The 25,477-nt window shown below is 44.6% G+C and overlaps 1 protein-coding gene across 1 annotated transcript in view; it reads right to left on the reverse strand.

The window, feature by feature from the left end:
- Window positions 1-25,477, reverse strand: part of DNAH9 (dynein axonemal heavy chain 9) — a 1,695,107-nt gene that overhangs the window by 843,422 nt on the left and 826,208 nt on the right. Inside the window, exon 39 of the mRNA XM_078654721.1 lies at window positions 1,682-1,847. Within this exon, the coding sequence (XP_078510847.1) occupies window positions 1,682-1,847 (166 nt within the window). The remainder of the gene's footprint in view (window positions 1-1,681; window positions 1,848-25,477) is intronic.

Here is a 25,477-nt window from a genome sequence, read left to right on the forward strand (position 1 = left end):
GGTGTGTCCTTGACGTAGCCCAACAGACCCACCAGGTAGGTTTAAGGGAGTGAGTGCCCGTTGATTGTGTGCATGGCCGAATTAATTTCCGAATTCACAAAAAGAGGGACAGGAAGCTAAAAAGAGGCCCAGTACCCATGCTCTCACGACCTTACTTCGAATTTACTTAGGGATAACTATTCCTATGGAGGGATACCGGCCTAATAGGCTACAGAAGTTGATGATAGAGGAGAATCCTAAGTGAATAAGTATTAGATTGGATAGAATGGCTAACCGGGAAATTCATCAGATTTGAAAAGTTGCCCTCACACACCCTTTAAGGTGTTATGCTTCATCATAGGGCATTTTTGCCCCTCGTGTGGTTGGGGCTGCAGTCCCCCACGGGCCCTGCGAGAGGGCTCTATAGCGGAAATCTTTTTTAGAGGAGCGCCGTAGTGGTAATTATGGGTGTGTGGGGTTAGTATGAAGGTGAGTTAAAAATATCGTAGCAACTTCACAGAATTTTTGGCATACCCAATGACCGTCAATTGGCATTTGCAACAGGAGTTACAAAGAGGCCTCACGTTGATGGAGAGAAAGCATACCCACAGGAAGCGGCCTTGATCAAGTAACATTTAACTGCATTAGGCAAGCAGAAGCAGTCCCAGTCTCGCAGCATACACCCTCGATCAACTATGGCTACAAATAGAACCTGAAGAGAGACTTCTATTAAAGACATGCTACAATTAAGGGCACCGAAGTGGACTTTGCAAAGACTTCTATGGCTCCCGATCCAGCAGATGACGTTGGTGCGCCAGTGGGCTTGGGAGTCATTATATCTGAGGACGTCCTGATATTTTTGGAGACCAATGCTTCCCTGGAAGCCCACCCAAACATGGAAAAGATGGCACTAGCCACAGAGAACAATATAAAATATTATGTGGTGGACTAGATGTCCTTTAATCAAATCCTTACTCATGAGTACCAAGAACTTGCATTACCCTTGATATCTCAAAGCAGTGAGACTTATTCCAGATGATGTGACCCAGATAAAAGTCCAGAGACTCTCCACTCATACCATTGGAAAGCACGACACTACCCATCATGAGACATGAAAACCGAACAAAGCATGGGTGACTATGAAACTATTACCCAACCAACAACAAGGGGTAGTGGGGGGGGGGTGAGGGAACGGAGGAAATGGTCAGTTATACTTGAGGAAAGTTGCAATGCCAAGGCTTCTTGCACTTCAGATTCCTCGCAGGCCATTGGGTTGCAAGCAATGCTTTGTATATCTTAGACAAAATAAAACACAGTTAAACCTAAAAGGGAAGCAGTTATTATAAGTGTTTTGATCAACTGTTAGATATTCGGTGGCTGTTATACTTGTTAAATACTGAACTAAATGCTTTACAGCTTACAGTACATGAATGCTTCGCAGATGGAGGATCCACTAAATGTCCCATCCGTGCAGCTATGATGGCCGGAACAGAAGAAACTGCGCATTTCTTTGGATAGCAATGTATAATAGATGTATATTCATCTATGACTATGGATAATCATTTTAAAATATATACATAATGGCAACAGAAAGATGAGTATGTTTAATTTATCTTATTTATGTTATCAAATTACATCATCTATGTGCAGTTAATATTGATAGTGCACTGTGAATAGTTTCACTTATTAAGAAATCACTTACCAATGGCCATAGTCCATGTGCTGTCTGATAAGAGTATGAGGCTGCACTGTACCATACGTATCCACTTCTGGCATGTTCATATCATCAATGAAGTAAATGAGCTTCTTTGTGCCAGGAGGGCCATAATTTCTTCCAGACTTCTTTTCCAACGGTTTCTCAAGTATAGCTGTTTTATAGACAGAATACTATGATAAGTAACAACCAGATTAAAATACCTAATCCTATCATCTTGTAATTGCAAGATCCAAAATTTATGTAGAAATCAGGAAATTAAATTGAGCTATTTTAAGTTAAATTTTGTGATTAAAAGGACTGTGTTCGAGACGAACAAAGTCAAACAAATGTACCACTGATTATCAGTTTAGTAGAAACATAATTTGAAATCCTATTTCCTTAAATCATTTTTTATTTAAATGTCTAATACAAGCTTACAGAATTTACCTTACAGAATTTACATTATATAGCAATACTATATATAAATATATATATATATATATATATATATATATATATATATATATATATATATATATATATATATATATATATATATATACGGACACATATATATATTTACATATATATGTAGATAGATAGATGATAGATACATACATACATACATAGATACGTAGATACACAGATAGGTAGATAGATATTGCCTACTGGCGTTATATATTTGATTATCAGCATATAATTTGGATAACCTTGCCACATAATGTGATCCTCCATGTCACATTATCCTACTACCCCTGACAATGATACGGCTCTGCAGAGACATTTGGGGGGGTCTTCTTTATGATAACGAAATCAATTTACTTTTAACAGGGAAGCATGAAATATTTTCCATACTTCATGATTCTCTGTGATATATGGTTTTTATACCATTACATTTTGTCTCATAAAAGCAATGTAATGCAAAATATTATTTATATATCGATATCTATCTGTGTGTATGTGTATATATAGAAGAGGCGCAAATCCCAATGTAGCACGCATGGAAGGCTACAGCGAACTACATGACCCAACATGCAGCACTCTAAAGAACAGCTGAAATGCGGTACCCAACAAGGGGTTAAAAAACGGAAGCACCGGTACACTGATGGTCGTGTGGGTGAGCTGTTACAACCTGAACCTGCGGCGCCTCCTCTCTGACGAAGCTCACAGTGGTGAGCGAAATGCATTAGAGCCAAACAAGAAAATGCCGCTTTTGAAAAGAAAAATAAATACATTTTTAAACCGGACAGAGGTTGCGACTCAATTCCTCTCTCGTGTGGAGGGGCTGCTGGAATATTTATGTGGCCAAAGTCCGGCCCAAGAGAAACGCACCACCCGCTAAAGAGCGCCATTCACACCCGAACCTGGACCCTTTTGTTGAACGTGCAAAACACGAAGGGTGTGAGGTGCTCCCATAGACTGGACTATGGTTAGGGTCCCAGAAGATGTTTTAAAAGGACATTCTCAGGGTTTTTCCGGCCGGCACAAGAGGCGCAAATCCCAATGTAGCACGCATGGAAGGCTACAGCGAACTACATGACCCAACATGCAGCACTCTAAAGAACAGCTGAAATGCGGTACCCAACAAGGGGTTAAAAAACAGAAGCACCGGTACACTGATGGTCGTGTGGGTGAGCTGTTACAACCTGAACCTGCGGCGCCTCCTCTCTGACGAAGCTCACAGTGGTGAGCGAAATGCATTAGAGCCAAACAAGAAAATGCCGCTTTTGAAAAGAAAAATAAATACATTTTTAAACCGGACAGAGGTTGCGACTCAATTCCTCTCTCGTGTGGAGGGGCTGCTGGAATATTTATGTGGCCAAGGTCCGGCCCAAGAGAAACGCACCGCCCGCTAAAGAGCGCCATTCTCACCCGAACCTGGACCCTTTTGTTGAACGTGCAAAACACGAAGGGTGTGAGGTGCTCCCATAGACTGGACTATGGTTAGGGTCCCAGAAGATGTTTTAAAAGGACATTCTCAGGGTTTGTCCGGCCGGCACAAGAGGCGCAAATCCCAATGTAGCACGCATGGAAGGCTACAGCGAACTACATGACCCAACATGCAGCACTCTAAAGAACAGCTGAAATGCGGTACCCAAAAAGGGGTTAAAAAACAGAAGCACCGGTACACTGATGGTCGTGTGGGTGAGCTGTTACAACCTGAACCTGCGGCGCCTCCTCTCTGACGAAGCTCACAGTGGTGAGCGAAATGCATTAGAGCCAAACAAGAAAATGCCGCTTTTGAAAAGAAAAATAAATACATTTTTAAACCGGACAGAGGTTGCGACTCAATTCCTCTCTCGTGTGGAGGGGCTGCTGGAATATATATAGACGGATAGACGGATAGACGGATAGACGGATAGATGGATAGACAGATAGATAGATAGATAGATGGATGGATGGATGGATGGATGGATGGATGGATGGATGGATGGATGGATGGATGGATGGATGGATGGATGGATGGATGGATGGATGGATGGATGGATGGATGGATGGATGGATGGATGGATGGATGGATGGATGGATAGATAGATAGATAGATAGATAGATAGATAGATAGATAGATAGATAGATAGATAGATAGATAGATAGATAGATAGATAGATAGATAGATAGATAGATAGATAGATAGATAGATAGATTATACCATGGATCCAAGTAACCTACAAGGTGTGGAGTGCTTCTTGACTGACTGAATGACATAAAAAAAATTAATCAGAATAGTTTGAATGTAAATTCAAAACTTCAGCTTCAAGGGAAGCATGAAATATTTTTTATGAGTCACGGTTCCCTGTCAAATATGTTTGCAAGACAACAACATAAGACACTTGGTGGTGCTCAATAGTATACGTACATCTTGCAATGTATTAACAGAAGTGCTTATATATCAAGTAGTAGAAATGTTGCAACTATTTAGGAAGCAAATAGGGGAAGAAAAACTTAAATCAAATTTCACATTTAATGATCGAAAAACAGCCAAGCCCATTATTGACATCCTCATCCATCAGTATCTCCCATCCCTATCCACCCACATACCCATAATGTGGAATAACAATGTCAAAGGAGACTGGTAACCCGTAAAGGCCTCACCACAAATCACAGGACCTCATTTACTAGGGGACAACAATGTACTCAGGCTGTCAATATAGTCTACTCATTGCTCCATAACGTTGCACCTGCCATCTCTATACCATGTGTCAGGTCTAATAGAAAGCTCAGATATGGGGCAGATGAATGGGGCAGATTTCGCCTTCCAGGATATGGCAATGCATTGCTTTGCCAGGACCAGTGCCAGTTTCTGGAAACAGTTTAATTGTTCAGTTTTTTGGGTTTTCACCCCTATGTTAAGGAGACAGCAAGTGGGATCACACTGCAGGATGGAGTTCGTAATGGTTGAAAAACAAGATGTCACCCCGTGCCAGTAATCTGACAACATTATTAAGTCCTGTTAAGCATGATAATATATCACATAATATAATCTCAAATATATTAACACAACACCAGTGACACTCTGAATCTGCTCACCTCAAATGTCTGTTTGTCTAGCAACGCTTTGAGGCATAGAATTAGCGCAATGCCATCAATGATCTTAAGAATTCGAAGAAACTCTGTCGCTCCCTCGAGAAGGCTTGGAAAAAAGACCCAAACACCAGCACCAGGGACGCCTTCAAAAACGCCACCCGCATACACCACCAACTAATCCGGTCTGCCAAGAAAGCCGCATTCAAAGACCGACTAGATAACAACGCCCACAACAGCAAGGAATTATTCAACATTGCCAAAGAATTTACCAACCCATCAGCCAACTCCAACGACATCACCCCCTCCCAAGCCCTCTGCGACTCCCTAGCTTCCTTCTTCCACAACAAAATCGCAGACATCCACAACAGCTTCGACAACCGACCCGGAGACCAACCCACCCAACCTTCTGCAGGACCTTCACCCCCCTTGAACATCCTTAACGACTGGAACCCAATCTCCACTGAGGACACCATCCGCCTGATGAACTCCATCCACTCAGGATCCCCAACTGACCCATGCCCTCACCACATCTTCAACAAAGCAGACTCCATCATAGCACCACACCTCCGAGATGTCATCAACTGCTCCCTCAACTCCGCCACCTCCCCGGAAAGCTGGAAACACGCAGAACTCAGCGCCCTTCTGAAAAAACCCACAGCTGACCCCACCGAACTCAAAAACTACCGCCCCATCTCGCTTCTTCCATTCCCGGCCAAAGTCGTCGAGAAAGCTGTCAACAACCAGCTCGCCACCTTCCTGGAAACCAACAAATCCCTCGACTCCTCACAGTCCGGCTTCCGAGCCAAACACAGCACTGAGACCGCACACTACATTGAAAATATTGCTGAAGAAACGCTCCCAGCAAAGTGTTATGGCCCCAAAAATAAATCCTGTGGACATGTCCCTCGGCGCTAGGAGAAAGCAAAAAGAGAAGGATAAAGAGAAAATTACGGGGAGAGAGGAAAGCACCGAACCTGGGGAAATTCACACACCCCATGCTGATGGGCGAAGCAAGAAGAAACATTTACAGCAGCAGCAGCTGGAAGGAGTACGAACACGGCAAGTAACAACTTCAATTGCCGAACTTTTCTTGAAAGCGGGTAAGGAGAAAGGAGTGGTTGACAATCTAAATCCTGTTGAGAATAAAAATGTCAACGAGGAAGTACTAATAGGCACCCAGGAATATGTTCTGTCTAGCAAGACCACTAAACTCAATGGAGACCCCTCAGTATTTACAATTATAGCAAATGAGGGAGAGATGCAAAAAGTGGGTGAAAAGATAAATCCTAATATGCTAGACCAGGAGGATGTAAACTTAAAAGATACACAGCAAGTTGGTAATGAACCACTCCATATCAAGGATAAAAGTTTAATTCTAACTGATTCAGCTGAGAAAAACTCCGAAGCCTCACTTGCTAGACCTAATCAGGAAAAAAAGGGAAACATTGGTGATACAGACACTCTAATAATTGGAGAACAAAATGGAGAACAGAATGGGGATGTAAAGGAAAGTGCCCCAAGCGAGGCTTTCTATTCCGCATCTGATGGCCAAGAATGGTCTGAGGATGAAGAGGGTGGCTCCTCTTACATAGACTCGGAAAGTGACCCTGAACTAGAGCAACCGGCAACAGCGCAGAAAATGTCAGATAACAAAAAGGCGCTGACCTGGGATCAGACTCTCGATAGTTCATTGCAAGATGGGTTCGCCATGGAATCAGCACAAATGACACTCCTAGAGAGAATACACCAAGAGATTATCGCTCACAGGGAGGAAACCCGCAGGGAAAGTCAGAAAGCACATACTGCCATGAAAAAAATGCAGGGGGTAGTTAGAAAACTATCCAAAGTTTGCACCACTACGGGTGATAGAGTGGCAAATTTAGAAGACAGGATTGTGTCTACTGAGACAGAGGTGGCAGCTGCGGTTTCTAAAGTTGGCTCATATGATGCACAGATGACTGATATGCATTGGAAACTAGAACAAATGGAAAATAGATTACGCAGAAATAACCTACGCGTACTTGGAATTCCGGAGGGAAATGAGGGGTCTGACATTAAGGCTTACATAATCAAGTTATTCACCCAGGCTTTTCCCGAACTAAATGGATGGAACTGGCCCACAGAAGTTCAAAGAGTCCATCGTATACCTTTTAACATAAAAAAAAATACAAAGGAGGGAGCCTATCCAAGAGCAGTATTGATTTACATTGGGAACTTTGTCCTACGGCAAGCTATTTCAGACCTTGCAAGACCAAATACAAAAAGAAATGCCGAAGGAATATCCTTCTTTGTTAGGCCAGACTTTTGCCACACTACTGTGGAAAGACGATGGAGGCTAAGAGGGATGATTAAGCCCTGTCAGGAAAAGAATTTGCAGGCCTTTCTGGTAAATCCTGCACAGCTGAAGATAGTAAATAAGGGCAAAACTTTATTTTTCTCTTCAGAGATCAAAGTTCAAGAATATTTGGACTCTATATGATTATGATTATTATTGTCAATGTATGGATATTTAATGCAGGAATGAGTAGGTGTAATCAGTAGCCGCGCAGGGATGTGAAATACTGATAGTTTGGTTATTTCTTCTTTTTTTTCTTTTTTTTTTTCTTATAGTAAGTAGATTTGCTTTGGGCTCCACGAATTTTGCACTAAATTGTTATTGAAGTTAGCGTCCTCACTGGAATCACTGTATTCCATCACCAACACAGACTAGTTCTGTGTGCCTCACGAAGAGGGGAGAGTAGGGGGGGTGGGGAGGGCGGGTGGGGCAAGGGCTCAGGAGGAAGGGGAGGAGGTAGGGATGTGGAGTGGGATTGGGTGGTGGAAGGGTGGAAAAAGGAGAAAAAAGGAAAGTGGTACAAGTTTGGACAAAGATTTGATGAGAAGGACAACAACATGAGGAAGGATTTAAGTGATGAGATATATAAACAATCAAATGGCGAGCGTTAGAATATGCACCATTAATGCGGGAGGCCTGAATGACTGGAGGAAAAGGCAGAGATTGGCATTCTTAGTAAGGCACGAAAGAATTGATATCATCTGTATACAAGAAACCCATCTCCCATGGTCTAAGCGCAATCTGCTTTCCCTGGGCGGCTTTGAGTTAGTAGCCTGTTCTACACAGACGTCTTCAATCCGAGGTGTAGCTATACTGACTCGAGGCTCCCTAGGTAAAGCAAGGAAGGTGAAGGCCGATGGTAATGGGAGATGGGTAATTGTCGACTTGGACCTCGGTTTTACGTTATGTGTGACATATGGTTCGAATCAGGATGAGCCCGAAATATTTGACTTTTTAGAAACCGAATTGGTGGGATGGGCTACACTGTTAATTATAGCCGGGGATTTTAATATTTCGGCTGACTGGGTCGGGCCAGAATCATATGTAGGTCGGAAACCTAATGTCTATCAATCCATTCGATCTCTTTTGAGCTCTCATGGGATGGTTGATGTATGGGGGGCCAAAAACCCCTTGGACTCAGGATACACATACTTTTCTAATCCTGCCCAAAAATACTCGAAATTAGACTACTCCTTGATCTCGTCCTCTGAATTGTCGAAAGTTGACATACTTAAACTTCCTAAAGTGGTGTCTTACCATAACCCATTGATTCTATCTTATAATATAGGTCAGAGGGAAAGAAAAAGTAACTCTTGGTCTTTTGAGAAAAAGCTCCTTAGTGATAATAGATTTATAGATCATCTGAAAAAATGGGTCCCTCAATTCTTTGCGGAAAATAGGTACAGTGCGTCAAGAAACACAGTTTGGGAAACTTTTAGCAGCATTGAGGGGTGAAACTATTAGTTGCTCAGCAAAACTAAGAAAGGAGGATAGAAATAAGATTGAGGGTTTGATGAAAGATTTAGTCAAAGCAGAAGAGCAACATATGATGGATATAATCAAAAGAGATAATACCACTGTAAGTCAGGAAGCTATATTGACAATTAAAGCCGCACTCCATAAAGAGGTAACTATAAAAGCCACAGGAGATTACCAGTCAAATAGGGTTAAAAGATATGAGACCGGTGAACAGGCAGGGAGAGCGCTTGCCCTCAGGCTGAGGCAGGAAAAAGCAAGAAATACTATTGTTTGTATAGAAGAGGATGAGATCAGGCATACAGAAAGCAAGGACATTTTAAGAGTATTCGAGAAATTTTATCAGCATTTATATGAGCAGGAAGAACCTACTAAAAAACCAGGGGAAGGAATACAAGATAGGGGCCCACTCTTAGAGGAGTCAGTTAAAAAAAAATTGGATGAGGAAATTACATCATTAGAAGTAACAGCTGCTTTGCGGGAATTGGCCTCAGGTAAAGCATCAGGCCCTGATGGGATACCTCTAGAAGTCTATAAAACAGTAGAAACTGAAATCACTCCGCTTCTGGTAGATTTGTTTAATGGGGTTATGTGTACAGGATTAACACCCGCCTCTTGGAAAGAAACAAATATAGCAATCTTCCATAAAAAGGGGAAACCAGCGGAAAAGGCAGGGTCCTACCGACCCATTTCATTAATAAACTCTGATACCAAGCTGTATTCTAAAATTCTGGCAAAGAGGTTGGGCAGGGTCATCGGCGGACTTGTTTCTCCATGGCAGCATGGGTTTGTCCCAGGTCGGGGTACAACGGATCATACTTGTAGGTCAATATCCCTGTTTGATGCCCAGGCTGCCGTGGGGGGGGGATGTCGCTATGATCCTGCTCGACGCAGAGAAGGCTTTTGACCGCGTGGATTGGAGCTTTCTCTGGACTATTTTAGAAGCGAGGGGGTTTGGTCCGAATATTATAGGGGCCCTTAAAGCCATGTATGTAGAACCGACAGCAAAGGTGACAGCAATGGGCGAAAAATCCGGGGTTATACATATAAAGAGAGGAACTCGACAGGGTTGTCCCTGCTCCCCCATTCTGTTTGCGCTGTATATTGACCCCCTCATACAGTGTATCCTCGATTGTCCAGAGATAATTCCAGTGACATGTAATGGTTATCCAAGTAAAATACTAGCCTACGCTGATGACCTTGCAGTTTTAACAAATAATCCACAACAAACCCTTCCTATTCTGATTCAGATGGCTAAACTATTTGGGGAAGAGTCAGGTTATCTTCTAAATGAAACAAAAACGCAGGTTATCTGCTCCAAAAATATAGTCAAAACTGACTACAGATTCGTTGACTCTGCCATCTATTTAGGGGTGAAAATTAATGCTACTGTTGAGAAAATTGTAAGCGAGAACTATCTACCACTTATTAGGGACATTGAGAAGGAATTAAAAAGAATAGATGTACTACACCTCTCACTAATAGGAAGGGTAAATGCAGTTAAAATGTCAATGTTTCCTAGAGTTCTCTACTTATTTCGGGCCATCCCTTTAGTAATAGAGGACAGGATCATGAAACAACTTGAATCTATGTTTATCAGATTTGTGTGGCAATATGGCAGGGTAAGGCGATCTACAAACTTAATGTCACTGCCCAGAGAAAGGGGGGGGATGGGATTGCCGAATTTAAAGCTATATCACTGGGCCTGCCTGTTAACTCAAATGACTATTCTATTTCAATCTATATCTGTACCTGATACAACACCTGGGTTTGTGGATCAACAATGCCCACCACAGACATATAGGATGTTACTGGGTGAAAAGGCCATAAATTTATTCCAGTGTGAATTGGAACGAAGCTTTTATAAAAAAACAGGATTGAAGACATTGTTTGGCGCATGGCAGGTTTGGAAAGCAATCATGAAAATGTTTAGTGTCCCGAAAGTTAATTCCTATTTGCAACTGTATAATTCATCTCTTTTTCCTCAACTAAAAAATAATAGTAATTTGCTGATGTGGAAAAGGTTGGGGGTTGTAGCCTTGGGAGATGTGATGGAGGAAGGCGAAATCATGGAGTTCGGAACTCTCCAGGAAAGATTTGGTATCCCAGATAGTCAATGGCTGGTATATGGTCAAGTTACTAGGGCAATTAAGGCAGTCAGGCCACGGATCTCACGTACAGCAGATTTCCCAATGATGGAGTTATTACATAGGGGCTGTAGGAAGATTAAGATTTTATATAATTGTTTTTTGGATCAAATCCCGGATGATATCGAGAAGGTCGAATCTAAATGGGCGACAAAATTAGGAGATTCTGATGTCGATTTGGATCTTTCTCTCGTATTAAATAAAAAAAATATTTCGGGCATCAAATCTTCGTGCGCAACACTACAAGACTGTTTTTAACCTTTACCATACACCTGCGAAGATATTTTCCTGGGGTCTGAGTGAAAATGATAACTGCCCCAGATGTAACGAAAGTCAGGCTGATATTATACATATGTTTTCTTCCTGCAAACAGTTGGATAATGTTAAAAAAGAAATAATGAAGTTTATGGAGGGGCTGCTAGGTCAGTCCATCGACCTATCCCCTACCTTAATTTTACTAGGTACAGACTCCAAGTTGGGTCTAGGTGAGGTTGAAAGAGATTTAATGTTTTTATCTGTTGCTGTACTCAGAATTTTAATTTCTGCGGCCTGGAAAGATACGAATCCTCCATCCTTCCAGATGTGGCTTTCAAGATTTCTAGGAATCCACAACATAGAATCCTGTCTATATGAATATAAAGGCAAGGGGCAGCGTAACAAGGGTATGCGTTTGTGGGCTCCTGTAACTAATTGGAGAATATCACATCATCTCCTACGCTGACGACACTCAACTGATCCTCTCACTCACCAAAGACCCTAACACCGCCAAAACCAACTTACACGAAGGAATGAAAGAAGTAGCCGAATGGATGAAGCACAGCCGTCTGAAACTGAACTCAGACAAAACAGAAGTCCTCATCTTAGGCACCTCCCCCTCCGCCTGGGATGACTCTTGGTGGCCAGAGGCCCTTGGAAAAGCACCCATCCCGACGAACTACGCACGGAACCTGGGCGTCATGCTGGACTCCTCACTCTCGATGACCAGACAAGTCAACGCCGTTTCATCATCTTGCTTCAACATTCTTCGCATGCTCAAAAAAACATTTCGCTGGATCCCCACCGAAACTAGAAAAACGGTCACCCACGCACTGGTCACGAGCCGCCTGGACTACGGAAACACCCTATACGCCGGTACCACCGCAAAACTCCAGAAAAAACTCCAACGCATCCAGAACGCTTCAGCCAGGCTCATACTAGACATCCCGCGTAACGAACACATCTCTGGTCACCTGAAAAACCTCCACTGGCTCCCCGTAAATAAGAGGATTACTTTCCGCCTCCTAACACACGCACACAAAGCACTTTACGAACTTGGACCCGAATGCCTCAACACAGGACTGTCCTTCTACACCCCCTCCCGTCAGCTACGATCCTCCAACCAAGCCCTTGCCACTGTACCTCGCATCAACAAAACCACCATGGGAGGTAGATCCTTCTCCTACCTGGCAGCTAAAACCTGGAACTCACTTCCCACTCACCTTCGCCTTACTCAGAACCACCTAGCATTCAGAAAGCAACTTAAAACTTGGATATTCGACAAGTAATTCCCCACCCTTCCTCAAGCGCCTTGAGACCCTATGGGTATGTAGCGCGCTATATAAATCTCTTGACTTGACTTGACTTGACTCAATGCGAGCTAGAAGGGGACAACGTATTTTGCCATTTCTTAAGCAAAGTCTTTAAATTTAGGATTAGCACAGTGGCATCCACGCCGAGCTGAAGAAACGACATAAGTCTTTTACCACTTCAGCCACAGTATTACGGCTTTGGATGGTTAAAATACCACCCATGCCAACCTGTAATTAATAAAAGCAATCCTTAGCACGTGCTCCACTATCATTATAGCTCTTCAGGGAGGTTTAGCTTTCTTCAGACACAAGGGAGCACCCAGTGTACGTCAAAACAATACCCTTTCAGGTTTAGAGTGCCTCATAAATTATGAAAAAAAAGCAGAGTACTTAGGGTATTTCCCAAGTTTAGGTGGAGAGCAGCTTCTGTATAGAACACCTCACAACATCAGCGAGACTATGAATCTGGTCACCTAAATTGACTTTTTTTCGATCGAATGGCTTAATTCTGATTTTGGCGATGTGGGAGTGGGACGGCATGCTATCGCCCTGCTCCAACACCACCTAAGCTCACCGCTGGCCACCCACCATAATATGAGTTTTTCGTTGTCTGATAGGCAGTCCTTTGGCGTTATCCTGGCAATGCATTTGAAAAAGGCACCGCAATGGGAACGCCAACGCCTGTTTCTGCACAGCATGGAGTCTGCAGTCCATGCCGTGCAGGAATTGGGGTGCATGCACACAAAGGCACACAGCAAATGTCCCCCTGCATGCATCCATGGATGGACCGTAATCACCCCCAAAGTTTTTAAGCATAAGATTAGCTAATCCTATACTTAAAAACTTTGCTGTAGAAATGGCAAAAGGCATAGGGCCAGATGTACATAGCTTTTTTTTTAGGTTGCAAACAGCCCAATATGCAGAATCAGGCCACTTGTCAATGCGAAAAAAGCATTTTTTATGTAGAAAGCCCTATTTTGCAAATGGGTAACCAATTACCAACTCACAAAATGGGTTTGTAATTCTGTATTAGGAAGGGGCGTGTTAAGGGTGTCCCTTCCTAATAGCGACTCACAATGGTATGTGTGAATGTTTTGCAACCAAAATACATTCACAAAGCATCTGCATTTTAACTCTCACGATTATGAAGAATTTAAAATCTGGCTCCCCATCAGACCCCTGCCAAAACACTGGCGAAGGTGGCCGATATCATCAATACAGAGGACAATATAGTGCTGAATCTGTCTCTGAGCAGCGGCCAGGTCCCATCTATTTTGAAACAGGCTAAAATCCTACCGCTGCTGAGGAAGCCTACGGCGGATCCCTTATCAGCATCTAACTACAGACCCATTTCGTTCCTGCCTTTTTTTGCCAAAACAATTGAAAAATATGTGTACTCTGTCACTACTGAATTCATTGAATCAAACAACCTCCTCCAAACAAGCCAATCAGGATTCCGCACTAATTTTAGCACGGAAACAGCCCTCCTTGAGATCTCGGAATCCATCAAAGAGACTCTTGATTCAGGTGGGAGAGCAGCTCTAATATTGTTAGATCTATCAGCCGCTTTTGACACCGTGCCCCATGACAGACTCCTACAGAGACTGAGAGACAGCGGAGTGGGGGGCACGGTGTTGAAATGGTTCTCCTCCTTTCTGGGGGATAGAAGGCAGGAAGTCTGGAATCCGTCTTTTTTCTCCCTTATGCCTCCTATGAAGGTCGGTGTACCACAAGGATATATTTTAAGTCCATTACTGTTTAATCTATATATGGCTCCCCTCGCCCCTTTGGTTGAAGAGGCAGGAGCCACAATTATATCTTACGCTGATGACACCCAGCTATTGTTCCCCTGTAAAAAAGGAGAGGTTTTAGACGGTGAGAAAATCAATAACTGTCTGAGAAAGGTCTTTTCCTGGTTCAGCTTCAACCAGCTACAGTGTAATTCCGCAAAGTCAGAAGTGATTCTCTTCGGAGCTTTTGATTCGTATGATTGGAGGCAGTGGTGGCTGACTGATATGTCCCCTCCGCAGACCTCCGTGGGAGTAGCCAGAAATCTAGGGGTAAAAATGGACGACTCCCTGGACATGAAGAAGCAAGTTCAATCAGTGGCAGGAACCTGCTACGGAACTTTGAAAACGCTCTGTAAATTTTACCTCTTCTGTCACTCTCCGATAGAAGGACGGTAATCCAAGCTCCTATTACCTCACGGCTGGATTACACCAATGTCCTCTATTTGGGTCTCCCGGAATGTCTCCTAAGCAAACTCCAGGTGGTGCAGAATGCTGCAGCTAGAGCCATTCTTATGTTGGGCCCCAGAGCCCACATTTACCCCCACCTTAAGAGCTTACACTGGCTTCCCATCCACCGTAGAATTCAGTGCAAGGCCTTGACATTGGCCTTCAAAGCTTTGCACAGCTCCGGTGCACATTACATTAGGAGAAGAGTTCGCTTCTACTCGCCCGGTGGAGTTTTAAGATCATCCCATCTATATATGATGAGTGTGCCTAAATTCGCACGCTCCCGTAGAGGTGGTCGTTCTTTTCAAGTTCAGGTAGCACACCTGTGGAACAAACTTCCAACCACAATGAGGGAACTGTCTGACATCTGGCTTTTTAGGAAACAACTCACTTGGCTGTTTCAGCAGTTACTTTTCTCTCCCCTAGTGAGCCGGTTTCTTTCTTTTCCATTAAAACGTCTTGCTTCCGCCAGCGCCGGGACACTCTGTTTGAGTAGATGTGCGCTTTACAAATACGCTATAACATAACATAACCTACTTCAAGTAGGTGGTAACCCACTCGCAAAAGGAAAGGGGTCCCAAGGGACCCTTTTCCCTTTGTGAATGTTTGGAAAAACATTTTTTAGGAGCAGGCATGTACCACTGTCTGCTCTTAAAAAATAAAAAATAAACTTTTATTTTTTCTTTTTGAAACGCATCCATTTTCCTTGAAGGAAAACGGGCAGCATTTAAACATTTTTAAACACGCGCCTCGGTGGCCGTGTTCTTTGCTGGCTCTGAAAAATGCGGCCATGCTCCCGCGCATGTGGATTATTCAGGAAGCACTGAGAAGTGTGGAGATCCTATTGCATCTCTCCCAAAGCCCCACCAAAGTACAGAATAGACAGCAAGACTGGGGTAGGTCTTGTCCGCCTCTGCGAAGCATGAGTTCTGGTTTCTTCTAAGATCCCAGAACCATGGTAGGAGATATTCATTCCACACATGCACCTCTCATGTGACCGTGTGAACTTGCTTACAGTTCTTGAAACTTCATTTGGCACACGCGGCTCTCATGCAGCTCTATGAAATTGCTCCCAATTCTTGTATTCTTCCAGCGCATTGCTGGCCAGATGTATGACTGTTTTTTGTGGTCTGAAACAGGAAATTGTCTCGTTTGCGACCACAAAATACGTTGTTGCAATGTACAAACCCCATTTTATGAGTTGGTAACCTGTTACCGACTCACAAAATTAGATTTGTGACTTGCTATTAGGAAGGGGCGTGCCAAGGGCATCCCTTCTTAATAGCGAGACACACTTCTATGTACAATTGTTTTTTGAGAACGCAATTGCGATCACAAAACACTTGCACTTTACCACCTATTTCAAAAAGGTGGTAAGCCACTCGCAAACGATAATGGGTCCCTAGGGGACCCCTTTCCCTTTGTGAATAGAAGTGAAAATAGTCTTTAAGAGCAGGCAGTGGAACCATAGACTGCCACCTACTCTTAAAAAATTAAACAGAAACATTTCATTTTTCTTTTTTAAATGCATCTAATTTTCCTTTAAGAAAAACGGGTTGCATTTTTTTTTAAACTGCTTTATTTAAAAAGCAGTCACAGACATGGTGGCCTGCTAACCCCAGCAGTCAATCATCCCTGTTAGTGCTGGCCATTCCCAATGGGGTCGCAAACTGGAACCTGCCTAATGAATATTAATGAGGCAGGTCATTTGCGACCACATTGGGAATCGCAAACAGTGTCTGAGACACTGTTGTACATTCCATTTTGCAAGTCGCAAATTGCGAGTCACAAAACAACGCAACTTGCGACTCACAAAATGGAAGGGTCGTACACCTGGCCCTGAGTTTCTTACCCAGTATCCGTTTCAGATCACTTCATAGTGCTCTTCTTGCCCTCAGAGTGAATTCTATCCAGGGCACAGAGATAATAGGATATCTGAGAACTTCTACAGCCATGGTTGAGGCACAAATCAGAGACTGTTAAGATGTTTATGTTTCAAAGATGTGAAAATGTATGCATAATTCATGAACATTGAGAATGTGTATTGGCATTATAGATGTAAAGCAAAGAAGACGAACATAACCAGAGACTGCTAGAAGCAGAATAACAGTGCATGTGCCACACTGCTGACATTGTGAAGCATTACAAGCAATATGAGAGACTGCAAGAAGCAGAATAACACTTTATGTGCCACATTGCTGACATCGTGAAGCATTCAAAGCAATTAGAGAGACTGCAAGAAGAAGAATAACAGAGCATGTGCCAGATCTGTGATGTTGTGACGTAATCCGAAAATAATCATCATTCCTTTTCAGATAATTACAACACACACCGGTTGCCAAATATCTAGGTATGATTTTCCATGCCTGACATAGTACTCAGTGCTAGTAAAAGATCTCACCTGTTCCATGTCTCCCTCCCCACAGTACCCTCCCTAACGCCTTTTCCCTTGTCTGGCTACTCTGATCCTCTGCTTATTCATCTCAGAGTCAGAGCTGTGGAACTGCTCCTGAGTAACCAACAATAAGACAATATCATTGATCTAAGAACTCTATGACTACCTGGTAAATCTCTGTGACCACTCATCTCGAACTCCAAACTCATTCATCCGTAACTCACCCATAGGGGGCTGCCACCCATGTGTGAAATGGAGAGGGAAGAACTTGCACTATCTATAAAGAAACAGTGGCAAATGTTCAGCCATCCTGAGGTGATGGCTATGATTTGCGTCATCTTTATATTGATCAGCCAACATTTATGTCAGTCACAATGTATTGGGTTTCAATCCTTCACTTGCATGACTATTTCATGTCTATACCAGAGGGGATTTGTTTATGAAAAACAGAGAAGAAAGAAATGGCCCTGCTGCAATGGGCGTGTTTTCTTTGTATTATTACATGTTTGAGACCACCAGGCTTTTCCTGCAGATCCAGAACAGAGAAAGCATCAAAAGGAATGCTCTAAATATAGCAGCCTTCTAACGTGCATTTACCAAGGGCCATGTGGTGGACAGATCGAGATTTTCGATGCTGGAGCCAGCAGAGACATCCCCGCCAGACACCTGCCTCTTCCCCCACTTCTAAAACATGAAGTACAAGTTTGGTAGGGATGGCGAAACCATAAATTATTAACTATGCAACTGTATCATGCTCAATACCTCACCATGGCACTCCAATTGGTGGCCGGCCGAACTCGGACCCATAACAACGCACACAGCAAGCTGGACATGAAAGCACAAGTCAATTCTACCACTGCATCCTGGTGTAACACCCTAAAGATGCTGAGGAGGATCTTCAAATGGCTTCCGTGCAACACCAGGTAAAACTTTCGCTCTCAACCTGATTGTAGCAAACTGGACTATGGAACACCCTCAACGCTGGTATTACCAAGCAACTCACTAGAAGACTATACAACCATCCAGAACTCAGAAGCCAGATTTATGCTCAACCTCCCATACTGATCTCACATTACAGCACACCTAAGGAAGCTCCTCTGGCTCCCCATGAACAAATATGTTTGGCTCAAACTTCTCACTCATACCTTTAAGCCACTACATACTTTAGGCCCCATCTACCTGAACAGCCGCATCTCATTCTACTAACCAACTAGACACCTCCGTGGGTCTCCTATTCATACACATTCCATGAATACACAGAACTAGATCTGGGTGGCGAACCTTGTCTTACATCACTTGTTAAGCGTGAAACAACCTCCAATTTCACATCAGAGCCTCCTCCTCTCTTCTTGAATTGAATTGAAGAAGCTGAAGACCTGACTATTCCATTAACCACCCTATCCCAGGCTCGGCTGGTTACACGCTCCGGCTCAATGCTCAGCAGCAGGATACCCTCACTGGTAATAGTGCTTAAAAATATTCATAACACAATATATAAATGTGGCCCCGTGTATTTACAGTAAAAATAACAGTATAAGTAAACTTCCAACAACAGATTCATATCACGTGGGAATTGTTCAATGAATCTGAGCACACATAATTTTATGCTGTATTAAACGAATCACAAACATTATGTTTCGGTGCCAAGACACGACTCCTTGACTACAACCGTACATCTAGTAATTCTACAATGCCTAAGAGTATGTTGAGTGAATAAATGATCGAGCATTTAAGAAGCAAAGCAGTGACCTCAGAAGGTCTTGTGGCGCCAGGCTGACTAATTGCATTGCGCTAAACTGGATAGACTATTACTTTTTTATATAAATAGAATACATATAAACGTCTTCTGCAATACTGTGTTTACCACAGAGGAGTTTACAAGGCAGCCACTTTGTAAAGAGAGGGAATATTTTTCATCAGTGATCGCCCGTGACATCGACAGTAGTAGCTTCGCCTCACCAGATTTATTTGGCGCAAAAATAAACATGAGAGCACAGGTTCAAAACCTTCAGTTTGAGCTGGTTGCTAGGAATATATGCCTTCTCTCAAGTGTGTGCTCGCCGTGGATCAAGTCATCAGGCTGTGCTTCATTAATGTTCAAGGAGCTCGTCCACAGTACTATAAATGTCCCATAAAAAAGCAGTCACTGGATTTCTGTGAAGTCCGCAGAAATTAGTGGGCACCGGGAGAATGCTCTGTCTCTGTTTTCCTCGCGGTGAATCCTCACTTCTACTGAAACATGCCGCCGTAACTGCGGATAATACATTAAGCAAAGTAACGTCTGGCCAGATCCATAATCCTCCTAGAAAGAAATCAGAGCCCGTTTGCAGTAAATTTCTATCTTTGTAAAGATTTTAAAAGAACCCTCCGACTACTCTTGTACATTTTGCAGTCATACATTTCTTGGAGAACTCCAATGCACAAAATGTATTTGAAATCTCTACCAAGTGGTTATTTCTACGTGCTTAAATGACGTGTGCACATGTAACTTTTTTCTCTACAGGGAGAATATATTTGCCAGAAGAAAAGAATCTTCTCTAACTTTCCAATACATATATTAGCGTTTCCTCCCTGGAGGAAATTAGGTTATTAGTTGTGCAGGATGGAATGCCTACACAAGTAATAGTTCCACCATTTCCCTTTCCTGGGTACCAAGCACCTCATTGTAGCATTTGATGCTCTCCGGGTAGCAAAGCAGAGCAGTTGAAGGCCTTCTCATGGAAGGTGGTGGGATCAGTAATCATCATTTGCTGGCAAACAATAACACTCATATAAATGATTGTCCAGTCAGTGATTTTCCTTTAGATAAAGAAAAGTACATTTATTACACACACACTACTAAATACTATGAATTAAGTTACAAATATTTACATGAGGCAGTTTGAAAATACCTTAGGTGACAATTTCAAATCACATTTGACCCCTAAAGGGTCATGAACCCCAAAATCATAGCACACACACCCATACCAGATAGCACATCACAATATGGGGAGGGTAACACTTTAAAGAAAACAGGTCTGTTGGCGTTATCAAGGGTCATCACAATAACATATATGGCAAGCCTATTGCCTTGGTCAGAGGTGCACCTATTTTATAAAACGAGTAATCCACATGCTAAAACCACCATCATTTCATTATAATCATCTATAAATGGAATCCTTAATATCCATAAGAATTTCAACATTATTCAACAATCACTGTCAACAAATAGGGTTAATAAAGCATTGCAAATAAACATACCATGTTTGTGTCTTTTTTATACACCTTCAGGCCACATAAGATTCCGCTACAGAACCAGTCTCCAGAGGGCCCTGCACTCCCAGATGGAGCGAAAAAGGTCCAGCCTCGGGGTGCTTCATATAATGATGCAAATGTCTGGGGGTTGAACATTTCTAGCCCCGCAAACACAGGGTGACTACTTCTTTAGGAAATCACTGGGGGGAGGGGTTGCTCTGCCCCTTCAGCCTCCCACAACATCCATAGTGGTGACCCTGCCTGTTTTGGGGCTACTATAAGGTGAAAACATGCCGTCCTGGGTTGCTCTCTCTGGAGTGATGAATATTTAAACAACGGCATTGGCCGCAACTGTAGGAAGGTGGATACCTGACTATGGTTACCCCAGATTTTTTGCCTTGTGTTTAGCTGGTTTTCGACTTAGTTGGCCTGAGATCCTGCTAATAAGGGCTCCAGGCTATTTACTCTCTCTGTAAAATGTACTCCATGTAGTCTAGGTACAACCACAATTGGGAATTGGTTCACCTTGTCAGCCCCTGTAGAAGTGTACCCTAGGTACTCAGGGCATAGGTGTAACCAAGGCATACCAGGGGCTGCAGCATGTATTGTGCCACCCCTGGCTGGCCACTCAAACTGACACAACTGGCTAATCACTCAGCTGGGGCAAGGTCGTGTAATCACCCCTTGCTTAGGTATAGTATTCCTATATCTACCCTTAAATAAAGGCACACAGTAACCTATAAGTCACTCCTATGGCAGGCCTTAACAATCCTGGAGGCAGAGTCCTTGGTTATGTGTGAGATGGTGCTCTAGCATGAGCTGAGCCTGTCTGCAGCTTGTGGAACCATGTCTTTATAGCTGTTCTATGATATCGCCATACCATATACTCTTAAGTGCATTATAATCCTCGCGGTTGTATGCTAACTTTGGTTTGGCTTTATCTAAATATGTCCTGTAAGGTGTCATACGCTTTGGAATACTACCCCCTCGCCAATTTTGGCGACGGGGGTAGCATTCCACCCTTCTAGAGGGAGAAGACATGTTGTTGCTGACTATCCCGGTTAAAGTTTACCAGAGCCCCAGCGTCACAAAATGGACGCTGCTGCCACAGACACAAGTCTGACCTCCTGCTGCTGGGAGTCCTTCCAGTCACGGAGGTTTGGACAATAGGTTTCCTTCCTGGAGAGGTGCGAGCACCACCCCAGACAGGACTTTGTGTATTGGGACAGGGAGGGCTGAATAGATTGAGACACTGCCTGGGGCACACGAGGTGCTCCATGCATAGTCCAGTTCAAACCGGTGCTGGGGCACTCCAGCCCCAGCTCTGGCGCGAAACTGGACAAAGGAAAGGGGGTGTAACCACCACCCTTCCTGGTCCCACCCATAGGAGGGGCCTAGAAAGTAAACCAGCCCCCTTTAGTTGTATAAAGGTAGGAGCTGACCCAGGAGACTTTAGATTAATCCTGGACTCGATTTGAAATGAAACTCTGGACCCTTCGACATTCACCTGAGCTGAAGACTGAAGAATCTCCCTTGTGGCCAAGGAGTGACCACCCTGGGCAACCAGGCACCATCCAGCAACTCGGCGGCTTGCTTTGTCCCCGTTCCCGCCGGAACCCGAGCACAGAGCCTGACAAGACCTCAACTCCAGGACCTCTCTGACCCCACTGCACGACTCCAGCACAGCTGAGCCCAGTGGAAGGCGTCGGGACCCGTGGAACCAGGCAACTTGGAAAGTCTTCAACTTGCTAACAGCGCAGCTCCTGAGGCATCCTCGAAGCTGTGCCCTAGGGACTGAGACACGCCGACACCGAACTCCACCTGCACCGAAGACTAGCCCTCCACACTCCACGAGATCTGCGTGGGGCCCTTCTGCTTGTGTTCTGCTCGACGCATTGTCCCGGTTGCTGGCCAGGAGGGGCCTAGAAAGTAAACCAGCCCCCTTTAGTTGTATAAAGGTAGGAGCTGACCCAGGAGACTTTAGATTAATCCTGGACTCGATTTGAAATGAAACTCTGGACCCTTCGACATTCACCTGAGCTGAAGACTGAAGAATCTCCCTTGTGGCCAAGGAGTGACCACCCTGGGCAACCAGGCACCATCCAGCAACTCGGCGGCTTGCTTTGTCCCCGTTCCCGCCGGAACCCGAGCACAGAGCCTGACAAGACCTCACCTCCCGGACCTCTCTGACCCCACTGCACGACTCCAGCACAGCTGAGCCCAGTGGAAGGCGTCGGGACCCGTGGAACCAGGCAACTTGGAAAGTCTTCAACTTGCTAACAGCGCAGCTCCTGAGGCATCCTCGAAGCTGTGCCCTAGGGACTGAGACACGCCGACACCGAACTCCACCTGCACCGAAGACCAGCCCTCCACACTCCACGAGATCTGCGTGGGGCCCTTCTGCTTGTGTTCTGCTCGACGCGTTGTCCCGGCTGCTGGCCAGTTGGCTAGTAGCCCTGAGACGAAGATCCTTTTGAAAATCCATTGCTGGTCTGGTTGCTCCAGACTGGCCTTTGCTTCCCTGAAAAGGTGAAGTACCTCAGACCCTCCTGGTCTGCACCAGAAGCATTTTGGGTATCCTGCGTGGGTTGCTTTTGCTTAGGCTTGTTGGCTCCAATCTTGAAGTCGACCCCTCCATCTGCGAGAACCTTTGTGGTACAGCTCCACTCCAGCACCTGGTCATCCTCAACGCCTCCTGGTCCACGTGGCTGCAAAGACAAGCTTCACGACAGTGCCTGATTGCTCCTCAACGACGTCTGGTTCCTTCCTGGTTCCACCCGGTCACTGGCTAGTGACCTAGACTCTGTCCCCTCTGCTTTCAGGTCTTCTTCAACTCCGATCCACCCTTGGATCCACCCGGACATCTTCCTCCTGGTCGCCTGCAGCATCTTCTTCCAAGGCCCCATAGGAATCAACGAGAAAACCCGACACACTTTGACACCTATGCACCCGCAGCCCGTGGGTGAGGTAACGCGAGTACTTCGGTGCTCCTGTAGGGATTGTCTATCCTAGTGTCTAGTTTTGTTAGTTGTATCTCCCTAGTAAGACCGGAAGTGTCCTAAATCTTCGTTACTTACCTTTTAAAGTTCCCATTGACTTTCTATTGACTCTTGCGTGAGTGTACTGACACTGCACACGCCCCCTGTGGGCCTCCTACGCCTAACCTACGGTTCAGATAGTGTAGCCCCAGCGATTCTCTAGGCCCTAGGCCTTTCCTTTTCCCGAGTCGTGGTTCTTATACTACTTACTTAGTATATGGGTTTATGCGCCCCTAGGCCTAACTGTAAATTGTGCTATTTAAAGTATTTCTAAGAGTAACTTGTTATGTGCTTTTGCCTCTGACCTCATAAAGAGTTCAGAGGAGTGTGTTAGTAAATAAATACATATATATTTTACATATATCCTGTGCGGTGTCCTTTCATTTGGTGTTCAAGGGGTTACATATGGTAAAACAGCTGGCTTTACACGCCCTCAAGAGTCTTTTAGCCTAAGACTGTTCTGTCCACGCTACCTCTAGGATAGCTGGTCTATAAGGTTGACTATACAACCATCACCATGAGGGTTGTTTGGACTGGTGCAAGGTGCTCACTAGAATAGTGAACATCATATACCAGGCCAACTTCTCACAGCAACCTTTTGTAGCCATCCAGCCTCACGCACGTTTGCTTTTTGTTTGTTGGGGGTGTCCAGTCCCACCTGGGCTCAGCATCCATTTTTGCCAGCAACGGAACACGTAGTGTGCTTCTCCCCAGCCTGTTCCATGCAGGCAGTGTGCTTTCTTTGTGGTGGCAGCACCACTCCCTCAGACATGGGCACATGGAGTGATGAAACAGGCCCACCATAGCTGGGGAAAGCATGTCAGTGTTTTCCATCATTGGGGGCCTGGAAATGGGGTCCTTTGCCCCTCTTGTCCTTGTGCGGGGGCACAATAGTGCTCTCCCAGTCTGCTGTGCATCGGGGGTCCGAAGATGGTGTCACAGACTTCTGTTTTCTTGGTTGGAGAGGCATGACAGTGCTCTCTCAACCAAGATGGGGGCCTCTGTGGGCGGTAATAAGCTGGAGGAGGGGGCCTTGCACACTGCCCCTCCCTGGGAAAAATTGAAAGATAATCTTTGCTCCACCAGGAGCATTTTAATCAGGTCTCCTAGCCTCAAAAGTAGTGTACTTTGAAGGTAGCTGGTTCTCCTAGCTCCCTGTACCATCTTTCCTCCTGGTCTTTGTCTCTGATGCTCCTCTGCCCCCTCGGGTGTGCAGAAGTCCAGATCTTCCACTAAATGGTCCTCAAGTAGAGTAATAGGGTCAGCCCATGGAGACCCATGGAGAGACCCACAGGTTCTGTGGTCAACTGTGGGCAGAGTCCTTAATCCTTTAGGGCATTAGGGAGCTTGTCATTTCAGTTGTCCATGTCTGTGGCTGCCATCCAGTTCCAGTGAACAGCACAGGAAAAAAATCATTCTCTCTCTTTTGGGCAAGAATTTTCAAATGGGATGGAAGGTTCTAGAAGCTGGCCAATCCAAAGATGCCACATCACCTCTCCACCCCTGTCCCAACCCTCCTGCACAGCATGCAGGGGCAGTTCAAGATGGGGCTATCTAGAAGTCGCTTGTCACATCTATTCTGGGAGCCTTAGCTCTGCCCCTAGCGGACATCGCTGCCAGGGCCGTTCCCACCCAATGGTCAAAGAATAGCCCCCTGCTGTGTTGACTCCAGCTGTCTGGACTTCCTCCTTTGTTCAGTGAACCTGGGCTGGCCCAACTCAGGTACAGTGTGACAGCTAATTAACAGATGCAGATTTTCTTCCCCACCCCTCCCTCCCCAGGAGCTGAAGAAAGCACTATTAGTTACTCCTCATGTGTGGGGAGGCCTTTGTTCCCTCTAATGGAGA

Source organism: Lissotriton helveticus, chromosome 7 (assembly GCF_964261635.1).
Source record: "Lissotriton helveticus chromosome 7, aLisHel1.1, whole genome shotgun sequence".
NCBI classification, from domain to species: Eukaryota; Metazoa; Chordata; class Amphibia; order Caudata; family Salamandridae; genus Lissotriton; species Lissotriton helveticus.